The sequence below is a fragment of the Callorhinchus milii genome, unplaced genomic scaffold, assembly GCF_018977255.1.
Source record: "Callorhinchus milii isolate IMCB2004 unplaced genomic scaffold, IMCB_Cmil_1.0 Scaffold16, whole genome shotgun sequence".
NCBI lineage: Eukaryota > Metazoa > Chordata > Chondrichthyes > Chimaeriformes > Callorhinchidae > Callorhinchus > Callorhinchus milii.
Genome location: NW_024704757.1, coordinates 4,484,140 through 4,503,067, shown reverse-complemented (window position 1 = coordinate 4,503,067; position 18,928 = coordinate 4,484,140). Strand labels below are relative to the sequence as shown.

Sequence of the window (18,928 nt, the reverse complement as noted above, 5' to 3'; positions counted from 1 at the left end):
AGGATATAATTCAGATGCAATTATTGTTTCCTCAATGTATCAAAATGCAATTTGAGTTGCTATTATGCATATGATGCTAGGGCAACATCACAAGGGTAGACGCCTTCAAACATCGTGGCTGATTTGAGTAAAATGTTATTGTGATATAGATGGTTAAAGAGATGTTCACATTTTTATTCCTCTTCAGCCCGGACGTTCATCTCAGTGCCACCTGAAGATCGCAGGGTTATCAAAGGGACAACAGCCGTGCTGACATGCCGAGGAGCTCACGACCCCAGAATCACAATCCAGTGAGTTTATCTGGTACAAACCCTGTAATTAAGAAAGGATTAGGAAGCCAGCGAAGTATTTCACACAAACTATGTTGTTTCATGACTACTTCATGGTTTGGATTTTATATACTTATATATAGAAACCCACGGTATTAAAGGGACAGTGGCAGCATGGATACAGAATTGGCTGGGAGACAGAAAGCAGGGAGTTATGGTGAACGGTTGCATTTTCGACTGGAGGGAAGTGTGCAGTGGTGTCTTTCAGGGGTCGGTGTTATGAACACTGCACTTTTTCATCTATATAAATGACCTGGACTTGGGTATAGGGAGTACAATTTCCAAGTTTGTAGATGATACTAAGCGAGGAAAAGTAGTAAACATTGAGGAGGAGAGTAGCAGACTGCAAGGGGACATAGACAGACTGTTGAAATGGGCAGACACGTGGCAGATGAAGTTTAATGTGGAGAAATGCAAAGTAATGCATTTTGGGAGCAAGAATGAGGAGAGACAATATAAACAAGATGATATAATCTTAAAGGGGGTGAAGGAACAGAGAGACCTGGGGGTTCATACAAGTAAATCCTTGAGGGTGGCAGGACAGGTAGATAAAGCTGTTAAAAAAGCATACGGGATACACGGCTTTATAAATGGGGCATAGAATACAAAAGTCAGGAAGTAATGATGAATCTTTATAAAACACTGGTTAGGCCTCAGCGAGAGACTGTGTTCAGTTCTGGGCACCACACTTTAGGAAGGATGTCGGGGCATTGGAGAGGGTGCAAAGGAGATTTACCAGGATGGTACCAGGAATGAGGGACTTCAGTTATGAGAAGACTCTAGAGAAGCTGGGATTATTCTCCTTGGAGCAGAGAAGGTTAAGAGGAGACTTAATAGAAGTTTTCAAAATTATGAGGATTCAATAGGGTGAACAAAGAGAAACTATTTCCACTGACGGGTGGGCCGGTAACCTGTGGACACCGAGTTAAAATAGTTGTTAAAAGAAACAGAAGTGAGGAGAAATTTTTTTACACAGCGAGTTGTTCAGATCGGGAATGCATTGCCTGGAAGGGTGATGGAAGCCGATTCGCTAACAAATTTTAAGAGAGAATTAGATAATTATTTGGGGAGGACAAGTTTGCAGGGCTATGGGGAGAGAGCAGGGGAGTGGGAGTTCTTTTCAAAGAGCCGGCACAGACCCGAAAGGTCGAATGGCCTCCTTCTGTGCTGTATAATTCTATGATTCTATGAATCCTGTGCCGGCCAAATTATGGCCTGCAAGCATAAATCAAGAGATATTCAATGAAGAACACTGATTTTGTTGGACGACCAAAAAGATTGTCCACCACTGCTTTAATAGATCTGGTATCTAAGTCTCTTGACTGCCTCTCATTTGATTTGTCTACACAGCTTTCCGTGATAGAGCGTTCTACATCTTTGCATTTCTTTGTGTGAAAAAAATCTTCCTGACCTTAGTTCTCACTGCTAGTTTTGAATTTAAGGCTATGCCCCTTGTAATGGATCCATCTACTGCAGGGAAGAGTTGTCAACCCTCTAACCTGTCGATTCCTTTCTTTATTTAAAATGCCTTGATCAAATCACCCCTTAACCTCTTTTGCTCCAAGGAATATAACCCCATTCTACCCATCCTTTTATAGCTGAGCACCTTCAACTAGGCATTAAACTAATGAACTGTTGCTGAACACAATTGTAAGTCCTACCTTGCCCAAACACAAGTAGGATATAACTTTGGTCTACTTGCCATTGTCATTTACTTGCCATAACTTTTTAACTTCTTTAAAGTTGAATTTGTCCTTTGATAGTAGTTGCAGGACCTGGAACGAGCTTAAAAACATGAAACGCTGTTACAATCGCAGTCATAAAAGCGGCTGTTTTTCTATCTCCAGGTTTGTGTGGAAGAGGGATGGAAAAACTATTAACACCAAGGTTGAATCCAAAATTACCATAGACCAAGATGGTTCCCTTCACATCAGTCAAACCTGGTCAGGTGATATAGGCGACTATACCTGTGAGGTTCTTTCATTGGGCGGGAATGACTCCAGAACAGCCCGCCTGGAAGTCATGTGAGTATACTTCAAGCCTCACCAATTCCCTCTCATTTATTCAGAAACAATTCACAGGATCATAAGATTAGTGTGGATGAAGAAGGCCATCCGGCTCATCCCTCCAGAACACCAATCCTACCGACCCCCCTATTACTGCATCAAGCTGTTTTTTAAATGACTCTGATACCCAGGCCTCCACACTGCCTTTCTTGGCAACCTGTTTCAGTAGTTGATTATCCTCTATATTAAGAAACATTTCCGTATCCTAAAATTGCCCTTTACAACTCTAAACCTGTGTCTTTTGTTCTACTGTTTTGATACATCCTGAAGTATTGATCTGGGATTACTTCTTCAATCCCATTTAAAATTTTGTTCACATTTATGAGGTCTCTTCTAAGTTGTGTTCTTTCAAGACTGAAGAGTTCAAATTTTGTCTAGTTCATTGCTCTAGTTATGGGATTTCTATTTCATGTGTACTTGAAGGCCATTTTATATTAACCTTTTAAGTCCAGAAGCAATTTTTTTTTGTGTGTTTTGTAGCCTTTTAAAACCAATATTTACAGTGTAACTTTTCTTGTGCAGAAGCAGTAAATCTTAAACTCGTTTGTGGCACACGCAAAATTGTGGCAGTCAGTGCTCTATTCACTTTACTCTGTCTCAGGATTGAACTGAAGCTTTTATTGGTAATTGAAAGTTACTCTTAGCACTGCTATAAATCTGTGATTGATTCCTCTGTATTTCTTCAGTGAACTTCCTCACCCACCGATGAGCCTACAGGCAAGTTTGAATTCCTCCAATAGCCGCGCAGTAGACTTATCATGGATGAGGTCCTTTGACGGAAACAGCCCCGTCCTGTACTATATCGGGGAGTTGTCTGAAAACAGTAAGTGCTATTTACAGTGTCAGATCAGCAATTGATTATTTCATCTGTTCTAATTAATATATTCTCCACTGTACATGGAAAGTCAAGGGCATTTTTTAAAAATCAAAAGAATTATAAAGATTTGCAATTAGCTTGAATATCTCCGTGCTTTCTCCATGCATTCTTCAGTGACTTTTTAAATGGCTGTATTTATAAAGTGAGTGTGTGTGATATTGAGAATAAGATGGAAGAATTACTGAAGCTGATAGCATGAAGGAGATGAACATACAATTAACCTAGAGTGCTTCAAAGTTTCCAATATCAGCTGTGTAATTAATTCAGATTTCCCACAATGTCACATTTGGAACATCCTCAAAAATACAATTAATCATAATTATTTTCAGCTTTCTCTTTTAAACCTGCTATAATTGCGATCAAGATAACATAACCTAAACACTTACCTTCTTTTCATAGTATTTCTGACATTGTTATATGCTGAACTTCACACTATTATGAGGCTGCTTTAGAACTAAAATGAATGCAGTCAAGAGCGCAGATCTTAGATGAGATGAGGGTTTCTGAAAGTTATTTTATTGAGAGTTTGTTTTAGTTCTAGTCTTGCCAGGTAGTGAATTTAACATGGGCTAACTGCTACTGATCCGTTTGGGACATTTTGTGAATTTATCCCCGTTCACTTCAAAATAATAATTGCGCTGTTAAGGTGTTAAATAATATGATTGTTATTTCAGAGTGCACAGGGGCAAATTTACAAACCGGAACAGAGTAGAACAGTGGCTGGCCTGCATCAATCAGCAAATGTACAGACTGCAGTGACTGAACTGAACGTTTTGTCTCACAAAAACGAAAAAAGCAGTCATCTCTCCCAAACCTCGGTGATACCATGTGTGCTTGGTTGCCAAGGTTGCAGACACCCCAGGGAGAGCACAAAGTTAATATTTGCACAAATGCGGCCGTCAGGAAGGAGTGGAGTACAAGAGAAACTTTCCATGAGTAGCATCTCTATTGCCATAGAAATAACTAGGCAACTTTGATTGCATTAAACATGTTTAACCAGGACAAATAACTTGGGCTTTCAAAGCACATTGTCATGGAAGCCCTCGAGCTACATTGAGAAATGCAACACAATATTCCATATTAACAAAGATGATTAATGTTTGTCATTTACAATCGAGCAGCTCTGACATGACCATTATTACACTCAATAAAATCAATTGCTTGATATTCTACATCGAAGTGGGAACGCATTTAAAGGAAGGTGGTTTAGGGGATTTTCGTCATCTCTATGTCCAAGAGAGCTGAACATTTTGTCTGATATCAGCATCTCTCCAGAGTTGATCCAGCCTCACTGAAGAAGCAAAATGCCTTTGCTGCTTGTGTTTTTTGTGTATGGATAAATGTCACCAAACACAGCAAATAAATTGCAAATGTCACACATACGATGATTATTTTTAATTATATTTAAAACTAGAAGTGGCTTGGTGAGTAATAATAAGTAATAATAATCCTTGGTTTTGATATAGTGCCTTATCACATCATCAAATCTGTTCTAAGCGTTTCATAGGATTTTACTATATAGTGTAGTCACTGTGTAATTATAGGGGAATGCGGCAGCCAACTTGCACACAACAAAGTCTGACAAATAGCCATGAAGTGAATGATTGATTTTATCTGAGTTTCAGAAGCTGGAACACTTCAACATGCGTATCCAATATTGGCATGCCCTAACTAGGAATCTAAAACTTGGTATTTATAACAGAGGTTACAACTAGTGACTCCGAGTTTCAAATAGCAGCTGCTGACAGTAATTGGATGTGGGTCACACTGACTTATAGGAACGTGCCTCTGATGTGATCTTCTGGCACCACACCAAAGCAGACTTGCCAGAACCATAAAAATCTCCAAATGCTGTAAATCCTATTGGAATACTGAACTCCACAGGCCGGGCTTCAAACCCAATCCCAGCTCCGGATTCCATGGTGTGATACAATACAAAATTACATTTGTATAGAGCCTTTCACGTCGGGAGGATGTCCCAAAGCTCTGATCATTCAATTATATTTGGCCCATTCTGGTACCATTTTCACAATATATCAATGATTAGAACACTCGTCTCACAAGCGAGAGACGTGGGTTCAATTCCTGTCAGGGCGAAATGTTGGGCAAGTTTCCTTACTCTACACGCCTCTGTTTACCAAGCAGCAAGTAGGTTGTTAGTCGATTGTTAAATCGCTTTTCTGGGGGTAATAATTCCTTCCAAAAAAAAATTAGCCGCTCAATCCACGACCGTTTGTGGGACACTGCTATTGCAATTGGTTGCCGTGTTTCACCCACAAAATATACAGTCAATTCACTTTACAGTATATTCTGTGAATAATATAATAATAATTATATATAATTATACATAAATTAATATATAAATATATTATACTAATAATATATTCTGTGAAGCGCTTTGAGACGTCTCAAAGACATGTTAAGGTGCTATATCAAATGCAAGATTATTATATCAGACAGTTAAACTTGAGTTCTGATTTTTAAACTATAATTCACGTTGCAGCAGTTCTGAAATCAATGGCACTTGGTGATACTGATAAAACTGATATAAAACACAGACAAATAAGGAAAAAGCAATTAAATTTTCTGAACTCCATGGACTAAAGCAAGGCTCACTTCAGAGAAAATCTGAACTCACTGAGAATACCAAGAGTCTGTTCTAATGCTAATTATCTAGTTGTGATAGTGATTTGCCTGTTTGAAACTGGAAATGAGTATTAATGTATTCTCTTTACTTAACACAATGGACTTTTGTTTCCAACTGATGTTTTACGGGGTGCTCTGATGTTAAAGCAGTAATGTTTCAGGTGGCATACTTACTGCATTGGAGCTTCTACAGGTGAAGGAACGCAGTTGTGATCTCCACTCTGCTGAACTCCTGACCTGAGCTGTATTGAGATAATGAGCAGATGTCACTTATTTCAGCACAGGGGGAAGGGACTGGGCCTATTCACATCTCTGATGGTGTCGGATGATGCACCAGTGTATCTGTTATTCCTGATATATCGCTGCTCAGCCTAAATAAAGGCCAAATAATAATAATTCTTGCATTTTGATGTAGCGCTTTTCATGTCTTCTAGACATCTCAAAGCGCTTCACAGAATATACTGTAAAGTGTATATTTGTGGGCGAAATATCTGTTATTCCTGGTACCTTACTGTATTCCTGCCTCCTAGCCTAGAACAAGGCCAAATTCTTAAAATTGTCAAGGCGTAGATCAGTTAAAACATCTAGTGTCATTCCACAATGTTTAAAAGCCAAGATTTGTTTCTTCCATTCAATGGTAAGCCTCTATAGACCAGTTGAATTCAAAATTCTGTAGGCACATTAACATTAGTTAGATCTACTTTGCTTAACAAAAAAACAATTTGCCTCTGCATGCTAATAATTCTGATTCCTAGTTCCTTGCACATCAGCCCTTGATGTCGAAGGACAGAAGGCTGTGCTACTGTTTCAAATTTCTTCTGTGAAAATGCACATTGATTTTTGTTTTATTCTCCACAGGGTTGTCTTCATACATTTTTTGATACATGAGAAAAGGATGTCTGATTCAGAAAAATTTATATTAACTGGATTTCATATCAGCTGTCTTAGTCTAATGGCATTTTCATCAACTGCTTATCTTGCCTCAAAGTTTTCAAGGGATTGTATTTAATTCCCATGAGAAAGCGTTCTTCCAGTCTTTTAAAAGCCCACGTTCCAATTTGAGCTCAAAGCCATACTGCTTGTTGACATGGGCATTAAAGACTCCATGACACTAATCTTAAAGGAGAAGGGAGTTTCTCCCAGTATCCTAGCCAATTATCCTCCAGATAAATTCACTTTGACGGACCTTTCTGTGCGTAAAATGATTAAATACAAATACTACTTTAGACAACATTTCTCAGTAACGTGCTTAGAGTCACCTTGACATTATACAACAACTTGCATTTATATTGCATCCTTCCTGTGGGTAGTGTCTTTGAGTGATTGATAGGGGCTATATCAGATGCAAGTGTTATATATTACTTATGTCCAGTAAATGACTTTGAGTTAGCTCTTTAAAGACTACTGAGATATCTGTCGAGATTTTTTGTACAGAAGCTGGGTCACATAGCATTAACCTTTTGTGAGAAAAGGCAGGCTTGCAGGCTCTGGTATGTGGTTTGAATTCAGCTCATGTTCATGCGGTCAAGGAATTTAAGTTTAAAAATAAACAAATCCATATTGCCTGTGCCTAAGACAATAAGACTGTGGAATTGTGTTCTTTCAAAGCTCTTTTCTCAAGTGAGAACAGGCCCAATTTTATCAGCTTGTCTTCACAACTTAGTATTTTGAAACCTGGAATCATCCTTGTCACATTCCTCTGTGCTGCTTTTCGTGCAACACTGAGCGAAGCCAAGCACAATGTTCCATATGTGGTCTTAGCAGTGAGCCGTAAAAGATTAAAATAACTTGCTTTGACTTGTAATTAAATGCCCTAAAGAGGTATCACAGGACTTGATTCATAACATTGCAGTAGATGAAAACTCAATACATCTGTTCCAGTTTCAGCAGCTGAGCTGATTTTTAGAACTAAGCTAAACAGATTTCAAATTCATACTTTCAAGTCTAGCACCAATTATTATTATTCGCCCACAAAATACAGTCACTACACTTTACAGTATATTCTGTGAAGTGCTTTGAGAGTCTCAGTGATGTGATAAGGATTATTATTAATAATGTTATGAAAAAAACCTTTTATGAATGGAACTTTTTGTCTCGCATTTCTTCTGTTGAAAATTTGCTAAAAAGATGAGTGAGATCAGCAACATTTACGGTCATTAACCTCGGATTCTTCAACGATCATGTCATCGATGCAATATATGTTCACTCATCTCATGTAGTTCATTTTTCATGTGGGTTCAATAACATCAACACCCACTTTTAATCCTTGTATTTAATACAGAGTGTCCTTCATAGCGGGAGGACGTCTCAAAGCATTTCACAGGATTTACAATGAAGTGTAGTGACTGTATTTTGTAGGCGAACGGGAAGGCGATTGATAGCAGTCAGGTGAAATAAAGTATTATTGACAAAATTATTCTCCCCAAAACTAAATCTGGCAAGAATTGCCTATCATACTTTTTATTGTAATTGTTTATTTTTACAAATGGAATACGAGTGGCAATGCTTGCTCTTTAAAACCAGTTTATTTTTCTTGAGAATGATCGGATTATCTTTTCAGAGATCAGTTCAGAAAGTGATCTATTAAAATGCAACATTGTACGATTGGAACTGAAAGCTTCTCAGCTCCACACACCACTGGCTGTTATTTGCCTGTGTAATTTCTCACCCACACCGATTTTATTTACATTGAATTAAAACGGCATCGTAATTCTCTTCTTATTTCCACTGCGGGTTTCCTTACTTCTCAAAGTAACCTGAGAGTACAACTACAGATGGTAATTTTAGATACTTGACATACTTGTCCCTAATTTTGAATGTAAAAGTGACATTGGATGTTATGATTGCTTTATTTTAGCAGTGCTTCTCCTTGTAAACAATTACAGTGTGTTGGGCGGTTCTAATCAGGCAGATGGAGCAAATAAAAAATTATCGTCACCAGTTTCAAATAGACGTTGGGCTAGTCTGCATTAATTGACTTATAACAAGGACCATCTTTTAAATGAGTGTAATCAGGATTGCAATTTAATGAGGCAACATTCTAAAGTGCTGCTTAATCATTACGTGGCTTAATCTCCAAACGCAGTTTGCCCTGCTTTACATCAACGTTTGATACTTGAACTCCCATGAAATCTGACCTAACTTGCCCCAAACAAGCAGTGTGTAATTTTATTTCCCCACAGTTCCCAGCGCCACTAATGGTGCATCTGGGGCTGTTCAGCTAATTTTGCTGGGGGAAATTATATTTTTTCGTTCCTTTTTCCTGTATCTTCTGATACAATTCTAATAGACATCATAGAACTTCATGTAAAAAGAACCTGGTCAGCAAGTTGATCCATGATAAAATACATTTTTTTACAAATCTGAACACTCAGGAGATGGATCGTATTGGATCTATGTTTAATCTCTGCTTCTGCCAAATTTCTATTACACGTAGAGCAAGTAAATGAAATAAAGCATGGTGCCCATGCCTTATGTTAAAAAAAATACAAGCTGCTGTGACTGAGAGATTAATAGACTTCAGAGCCGCTCAGAGATCTCGTCTGCAATTTGCCTACCTGCTCCTGGTGTTCTGTGGATGTCTGTCCACATGATTTACTGAACTCGAAACTCAGCTTGCATCCAATTTTTTTCCTCAATGGTGTTCCTTATCCATAATGTACTCGGAGGACCAGCAATATATTTTTCCTTTGAATTAAATAGTCTGGCAAAGGTTCAGCAATGGCATTAGTCATACATTGAACTGTGCATGAATGGAAAGAGGGCCTCAATGCTATTGAGATAAGCTCACTGATTCCCAACCAAAAGTAATGAGTGCAAATGACCATCAGCAGTGCCATATAGTGGACCTGCACTGAACAACACGGCATATATTTGGCTTGGGATAGCAGCCGTCCTGATCTGAGGAGTTTGATCCGCCCTGAAAAGAGCACTAGAAAAACTAGAACTACAGACTACCTTGAGCCCTTAGTTACCATGCTCAGACCATGCTTGTCCGGTCCGAGAAATAATCCAGGCGGTTGACCTGTTCATGAGCTTGTGAAGCAAGGGATCGGATCCACACCACCTTTTGACAGTTTTGGGCCTTGATTTAGGTTTGAGAGTAAGGTTAATCAAGTAACCCGATTAATGGGTTGGAACCAGGTTTGGTTTTATTTGGCTTAGTGGGTTCTCACCACACACACACACATATACACGCACTTGGCTTGGGATGAAATGAGTTGCAGGAAGGAATCCTGCCTCAGCCAAATCTCCCACTTACCAGCTTACCACAGACCAGATGTGGTGACAGCAGGCAGTCATGTGAAGTATTATTGGTAGCAGGAAGGAGACAGGATTACTCAGTGAAGGTTCTGTAATTAATTTTTTTTAACAGTATTTATTCTCCACCTAAATATCATGGGTGTTTTCTCCCACATCATAATCTAGTTGGTGGTCTTGAAGTTGACTGTGTCTCTTGTGTGTGTACATATAGCAGATATTACCGTTTTAAAGGTAATAATTCCTTCAAAATAAATAAAAATAATTTGGTCACTCAATCCACGACTGTTTGTGGGACACTACTGTACGCAATTTGCTGCCGGGTTTCACCAGTATAAACAGTATATTCTGTGAAGCGCTTTGAGACGTCTCGAAGACATGATAAGGTGCTATATCAAATGCAACGATTATTATTATATTATCATGATTGCTTCAGAGGCATAAATATATGTATATGTGTAGATAGGCGATTGTTGATTAAGATTGGTTTACAAATCCAATTGCATCGAGTCATAAGAACTGCATATAGATTGATTCATTTAAATTGTTTTTACATGTATGTATTTACTATTTTTACTGATCCTTTTACTTCTATATAACTAACATTATTCATGTTTTCTCTAATTCATTGACTATTTCATCTGTTGTAGACTCACCGTGGAAGGTACAGTTGTCTAACATTGATCCCGGAGTGACGCATGTCACAGTGAGCGGGCTGACATCTGCCCGCTCATACCAGTTCAGAGTATGTGCAGTTAACCAGCTCGGGAAAGGACAGTACAGCGTGGAGACCAACAGGTACATTATTTTGCTTCATCGTGGTTTTCTGATCCCTTTCCCCATGGATGGGTGAATGAGCCATGGACTTTTCCTTGCCCATGGCAAGTGTTATTTTCTTTTTAGCCCAAGGTATTTTATATTGTAAAATGAACAGAGTAAGTTATTTTTTTCAACTTGCGCTCTCTTGCCCAGGTTCAAAATGACAACCGTCAAAATAAATTGAACCAAACTAAATTGAAGGACTAGTCTAGTTTGTAATTTTATGAAGTAAGAAAAAGACTGCAAAGTTCTACCAGATCGAGACTGGGAATGAGATAAGGACCAGCAGTGCACAGAGGAGCATCAGGAGCCACTCACAAATCTCTTGGCTTCTTTGCTTGAACCCTGATTAAATAGCATATTGTTTAGAGCCTTCGCCAGGACCCAGGTTCAATTCCCAGGCAGGGCGAAACCTTAAATAAGTCTCCTTACTCCACACGCCTCTGATTACCTAGCAGTAAGTAGAAACCCGATTGTTAGTCGATTGGTGGAGTGTTTTCTGGGGGTAATAATCCCTTGCTAAAAAAAAAGATAATTTGATATAATAATAAATAATCCTTGCGTTTGATATAGCGCTTTTCACGTCGGGAGGACCTCCCAAAGCGCTTCACAGAACACACTGTAAAGTGAATTGACCGCATATTTGTGGGCGAACGTGGCAGCCAATTGCGCACAGCAATGTCCCACAAACAGTCGTAGATTGAAAATGACCAATTTATTATTGTTTTTGGTTTTGGAGGGATTATTATTAGGCTCTGTGGAGTAAGGAAATTTGCCCAAGGTTTCGCCCTCTGCCTGGAATTGAACTCAGGTCTCTCGCTTGCAAAGCGAGTGCTCTAACCACTGAGTTACAGGATCACTCAATCCATGACTATTCCTGGGACACTGCTGTGTGCAATTGGCTGCCACGTTTCGCTCACAAAATACATAGTCAATTGACCTTACAGTATATTCTGTGAAGCGCTTTGAATTGTCTCAACTGCATGATAAGGCGCTACATCAAATGCGAGGATTATTATTATTACCACATATGTTCCCTGTTTGCAGCTCTCCATAATTTTCATGATGCCACAGGCAGGTAACTGATGGGATACCTCAAATTTAAGCTTTTGAATGTGTACATTTTAGATCATTTTAATTTTAATTAACAATTTAGCAATTGGCTGCCACATTTCGCCCACAAAATATACAGTCAATTCTTGTCACAGGATATTCTGTGAAGCGCTTTGAGACATCTTAATGTTGTGATAAGGTGCTGTATCAAATGCAAGGATTATTATTATTGTTAAATACAATGCAATTTACACTTATATAGTGCCCTTCATGTTGTGAGAATATCTCAAAGCTTTACACAGCTGGCCGGGTGCACAAGCCAGGAGTGGAGGGGGGAGAGTTGCAGAGGGTGGAGAGGGAAGGAAAATACTTCACATTGTCACATCTTCGGAAATGGAAGCGCACCCAACATTTGCAATCCAAAATCAGGAATTCCCTATTACCAAGCCTGTTTAATCTTGACTAAGAGGTTGCATGTATTTTCAATTACGTCTCGGTGCATTTTAATTGAGTTTCTGCCAAAACGTTTTTTTCCCTCTTTAATATTACTACCAGTGAAATATGGTACATTTGCAAGAAGAAGCAAATTGATTTTGGACCACTTAATGTTGACAAATTTATGTTGACAAAATCTGACGATTCCTACACACTAGAAGGTAGGGTTTTAACGAACCGAACTTGTAGGTTCCGGAGCTACAGATGTTCTTAACTCCGAAGGTTCAAAGCTTTGACTCGTCCCCTATTGAGAACAGCAAGGAAATCAAAAGCGTAGCTAGGGGGCCATAATTGCTTCAGAGGCAAGCACATTAAGGCTGTGGTCTGCGGGGAGTCGAAATCATACATATATTTAATATACCTCTTAAAGAAATCCAAACTGATTTATAATAGCAAAGTTATTTTTCAGGAGGAGCAGGGGGGGATATAAGAACTGCTTCCAGTTATCTGAAAATCCAATCAAAAACATAAAACACGTGCTGAGTGGATAACCCCCTATCTGTTAATTCAGAATTTTTTTTCACTTTTCCCTTTGTACAACTACAGATCGACAGGTCTTATTTTAAGGGTTTGAATCGATGTTGTAAAATTGCTTTTGTCAGACCATGGTTGAGATCACCCTTCACTATTTCTGTTGATGTTTTGGCGTTAATGCCCCATTCATGTTGGGAGCATTTGTTGCTTAAGCGCTTATGACGTGCTGTGCTACAAGACATGGTGGGCTGAATGACAACAACAACAACTTGCATTTATATAGCACCCTTCACCCGGGGTTGCGTCCCGAAGTGCTTCTGTGCTGTAAAAAAACATTCTACGAGGTGTTCTAGTTGGAAGCTGGATGCTTTTTGGGCTGATCACAGTTGTGAGACTGCAGTGCGTCTTGCCTTGAATAATTTTATCTGAATTGTATTTGTCTTCTTTGTCATAGTTGAGAGCATTTTGCATTCTTTTGGAAATATTTAATATTGTTTTTAATCCTTACTCGCACAAGGAGTTGTTGACATAACACAAGCTGTGGATCAGTTTCAAGTGCGTGTGATCAGAGGGAAACAAATTGAGGTTAGGATGAGCGTCAGCAACTGAAGCTAGCAGTAGACTGCGATCAAGCCCCAGTAGGAGACCAGAGACCTGATCAGAGGAAAGTGTCAAGGCTGAGAGCAAGAGGGAGTTGATAAAGTATCAGGGGGGAAGAGAGAGAGAAAGAAGAAACTGTAAAGTTGCCAGGAAAGTGACAAGAAGAGACATTGGAGAAACAGATCAGAGATTTGAAAAGGAATCTCTACATTTTACAATCCACATATTTAATACATGGTTCTTTATTTCAAAATCTGTTTGCAAGGCACCAGTTTACTTTCATCCCTGATGCTATGCATAATAAAAGATTAAACGTTAAATTTTCCCACATGCTGCTGCTTTCAGGCAGCTGCCAGCATCAGACAAGAGACTTTCATTTGCATTGTTGTCTTTAGAGACAATGGTATCATGTCACTGTCATTAATTGTGCTGGAAGTGTGTTAGCTGTGAGCAATATAATGGAAATAAATACCATCTCCTGTTTCGTAAACACTGCATAAATTCAAATGTTGACTTTTAGGTCAAGCAATTTTGTGACAGATGTTCAGAAATTTCTCTCCTGCTCTTTCTCTCTCTATGTATATAATCATATGTTCTGGTTAAGGTTTCCGTTGTCTGGCTGTGGGGCTCCAGTGCACTGCGCTTGCTCTGATTGGATGCAGGTTCATGCCTCCAATTCCCTGTACAGCGAGTTTCCATTCTTGTTCATTCTACACCTTTCACATACTGCCAACAGCAGGCCAAGGTCACCCACGGCAACAGTACTGACTCTGCTTCTACCTCCATGCAGTCTGCACACCTTCACATAGGGAACTGTGCCAATCTGATCCAAGAAATGACATTCTTGTACCACTGTGCACCTCATAGTCTATCATAGTGCCAAAAGCCTCAACCAAGAAGGAAATACTTTAGCATTGAACAGTATTAAACAGGGTTTGTTTTTACCTAGTTCTGGTTCCAGCTCAGTGTCTGGATAAGATAACAATATAGTTTGTGTTTGACTGAACCGCACACAGAATCCACGCCTACATTTGAAAGTTATGGATTTTGTTTTCCAAGTAAATTAACCATTTGAAAGCACTCTGGGATGCTACCATCCATGAGGATGCTACCATCCATTTTTGCTATAAAATGCAAGTTCTTTTTGTTTTAACCTCTTTGTAACTTACTCCAATAGAACATTTCAATGAATTTGTCTCAGTGAGTTTAAAGAGATGATTATTCAAAGAAGCAACAGTTCCCTATGTATCTATTACCCATGTCATCTCACCCAAGACTTGTGAAATAACAGGCAGAATGAGTGGAGAATATTTTCCGTGCTTCTTATTAGCCAGAAAAATCGTGTGAATGAATGTTAATACGTTTGTCTTGAAGCCATACTGATCACATTTGCATGTCCAAGTAATGCTGCAATGTACAAACTCATCCAGGTCACCCACACACATTCTGATGTTTTGATATGTAACACAGTATAATGTGCTTGATTTCAGGCTGCTGTTACCAGAAGAGCCGCCAAGTGCACCTCCTCAGAATATTGTGGCCAGTGGTCGAACAAACCAGTCCATAATGGTACAATGGCAACCTCCCCCAGAGCAGGAGATCAATGGGCTCCTGAAAGGATATATACTCAGGTAATGGAATAGCAGAACAAGAGGATGAAAAAACTCAAAATCCAAGAAATTCCTGGTTGGAAAAGGAAAGTTATGAGATCGATGCTTCAGTGTTCATGGAACTAGACCCATCAATTTCAGGAGGGAATGGAAAAATTAAAGGAAAAATAGTTAAAATATTCTTCTTTCTGGAACAGTATGGATGCAGATTTGATAGTAGCTTTCAAGAGGAAATTGGATAGGTACTTGTAAAGGAAAAGGATATGCAGGAAGAGTGGGGGAGTGGGACTAGTTGGATAGATCTTTCAAAGAGCCGGCACGGCACAGGCACGATGGGTCGAATGGCCTCCTCCTGTGCTGTCATTCTATAATATTTGCTCTGTCCTCTCGTGGTTCTTTTCCATTTTATTTTGTACAATGTAAATGTCAATGAAGTACCACATGACACAGTTAAGCATGATTTGCTACTATTTGTTGTGTGCTGGAGTCGTGCATGTAATTCCCGTTCCAGTCTCTGACCCAACAACAGAACCAGGTGGAATAGTTTTAAAGGCCGTGTAGAGGGCAGCAAGTGAGAACTCAGTGAATGCGTTGACTTCTTGTTCTTTTTGTAAGCAGTGATAATCCTGATTTACAATGATCACATCAGGGAGAAAAGTGCTAATAAAAGCATAATGATCCCCAGACATTAATAATGGTAATATTGCACAACAAATAATAAACTCCTAGTCTAGATAGCGATGTGACAGACGTGACACAACAAATCAAAAGAAATGTAAATTATGGATGCTCTGTCTGTTTTCACATGAGTAACATTATTATAGACAGCAACTTAAAAATTGCAAGGAAAAAAGAGGATTGATAGAATGCATCATTGTAGCTTTTTTTTTACAAATGATTAACACTTTTTTTCTTCTAAAAATATCAAAATGTTTTGACCATAATTTTGTGGGTTGACATTAATTCTATTACCTTTAGTTCAGATTTTCTGGTTGTAAAGCGAGAGTATTGTTTTTTTCTCTCTTAGCTTTTACAACCTGTGACTTATGATGCACTGATAATGATCTTTGGATGCCCATTCTTAATGTGTGAGCGACAGCCCATTTGGTTTGCATGTTTATTAATACAATAGGTGATTATTAAACATTTTTCTTAACAAATCATCATAACCGAAAGAATATAAATCTGATCCTCTCAGATATATTTCTTTTGTCTGACTGATGTGAAATTCCATCTCAGTGCTTAAGAGTATCCAGACCAGTCTGAAAGTTCCACTGGAACTTTCCTTTGGAATCTGTCCATGTTTGAAAGAAAATTGCCTACATATACACAGTTACTATACTCTACAGTAAATCCTATGAAGAACTTTGAGACGTTATCACAAAATGATAAGACACTATATCAAATGCAAGGAATATTATTAGTATTCATAATAAAAATACCTTCTATCTTTCCTATATATAATTGTTAAAGGTTCTTATTAAAAGACAGCAGACATTAAAAAGCCATTGTTTCCTGGAATGAAATTGCAGTTCTCAATAGGCATATTTGTTACACATTATTCCAGCAAGTTTTTGATTTATGCCACATAGAATCATACAGCACAGAAAGAGGCCATTCGGCCCATCGCGCCTGCGCCGGCTCCTAAAAGAGCAATCCAACTCAATCCAACTAGCATATTAACGTGGATTGGGGAATGGTTAACGGGTAGGAAACAAAGAGTAGGGATAAACGGGTCCTTTTCAGATTGGCGGGATGTGACTAGTGGAGTGCCACAAGGATCAGTCCTTGGGCCTCAGCTATTTACCATCTACATCAACGATCTAGATGAGGACATCGAAGTTAATATATCTAAATTCGCGGATGACACAAAACTAGGAGGAAGTGTCAACACAGAGGACGACATTAAAAAAATACAACACGACATAGATAGGTTAGGTGATTGGGCAGGTAGGTGGCAGATGAAGCATAATATAGGGAAGTGCAAAGTCATCCACCTAGATAGCAAAAACAGTAGAGCAGGTTATTTTTTTTAGAAGGGGAGAGATTGGAATGTGTTAGCGTCCAGAGGGACTTGGGTGTCCTTGTACACCAATCACAGAAAGTTAGTCTGCAGGTGCAGCAGCAATTAGGAAGGCGAACGGTATGTTAGCATTCATTATGAAAGGATTAGAGTATAAGAGTAGGGAAGTCTTGCTGCAGCTGTATAGGGCCCTGGTGAGACCACACCTGGAATACTGCGTCCAGTTTTGGTCTCCTTATTTAAGGAAGGAAGGATGTACTTGCCTTGGAGGGGGTGCAGCGTAGATTTACTCGGTTAGTACCAGGGATGAAGGGGATGAGTAGGAGAGGCTGACCAATTTGGGCCTATATTCTCTAGAATATAGAAGAATTAGAGGGGATCTTATAGAAACCTATAAGATCATCAAAGGGCGTGAGAGAGTAGATAGTGGGAGATTGTTTCCCCAGTTGGAGAAACTAAAACCAGGGGTCACAACCTTAAAATCAGAGGCAGCCCTTTTGCACTGAGTTGAGGAAGAACTTCTTCACTCAAAGGGTGGTGACTGTATGGAACTCACTACCCCAAAGGGCTGTTGACGCTCAGTCCTTGAACATATTCAAGACTGAGATAGATAGATTTCTTATTGCAAAAGGGATTAAGGGATATGGGGATAAGGCAGGGTCAGGTTATTAGCTGGAGTTAGATTAGAAGATCAGCCATGATTGAATGGTGGGGCAGGCTCGAAGGGCTGAATGGCCTACTCCTGCTCCTACATGTTATGTTATCCCACTGGCCAGCTTTCTCTCCATAGCCTTGCAATCCTGTCCTCCCCAAATACTCATCTACGTCTCTCTTAAAAGAACATCACCTTAATTTATCTGCTCCGTTTATTCGGACACGTGAAATAGATCCTGTGGCTCAACATTGGGATGACTTGATTTTTACTCTTTCCTTAGGTATCGACTTGCTGGTCTTCCAGGTGGCTACCAGTTCAAGAACATCACCATCCCTGAGGTGACTTACTGCCTGCTGAAAGATCTCATCATTTGGACCCAGTACGAAATCCAAGTTGCAGCATACAATGGTGCTGGGCTTGGGGCATACAGCAGAGCAGCGACTGAATACACACTGCAGGGAGGTGAGAAAGAGCACTTGTGAATTATGTCTTCATTACGTTTATATTTCCGACCTGCTTAACATGCAATTTGAGTGAAGCACAGAGACCCCAGAGAGGAGAAAGAGGGGAAAATAATTTTGCCCACAAAATACAGTCAATTTACTTTACAGCATATTCTGTGAAGCGCTTTGAGATGTCTAATATCAAATATGCAAGGATATTATATAATTTATTTATATAATAATAATATATTATTATTCTCTCTATATATACATATATACAGAATGTATACATCTTGTTGGTGCTAGTTGTTGGAAATCATACTTTGAATTTGCATTGAAACGATAGCTATTAGAAAAATATTCTGACACCGATTTTCGTCGGTTTTATCATTGTGTGCAGTGACCAGAGATTGACCTGTTGTTGCTTTCATCCAGTGCCAACAGCACCCCCACAGAACGTTCAGGCGGTCGCTGTCAGTTCCACTGCGATTACGTTCACATGGAACCCACCCCCTCAGCAGTTCATAAACGGCATTAACCAGGGCTACAAGGTAATAACACAGAACAAATCAAGCGAG

The 18,928-nt window shown here is 39.2% G+C and overlaps 1 protein-coding gene across 1 annotated transcript in view; it reads left to right on the top strand.

Moving 5' to 3' along the window:
• sdk1a (sidekick cell adhesion molecule 1a) overlaps positions 1-18,928 on the top strand; it is a 305,217-nt gene that overhangs the window by 229,011 nt on the left and 57,278 nt on the right. Inside the window, exons 14-20 of the mRNA XM_042340967.1 lie at positions 188-290; positions 2,177-2,353; positions 3,082-3,218; positions 10,829-10,976; positions 15,110-15,250; positions 18,188-18,369; positions 18,786-18,901. Coding sequence (XP_042196901.1) covers positions 188-290; positions 2,177-2,353; positions 3,082-3,218; positions 10,829-10,976; positions 15,110-15,250; positions 18,188-18,369; positions 18,786-18,901 — 1,004 coding nt within the window. The remainder of the gene's footprint in view (positions 1-187; positions 291-2,176; positions 2,354-3,081; positions 3,219-10,828; positions 10,977-15,109; positions 15,251-18,187; positions 18,370-18,785; positions 18,902-18,928) is intronic.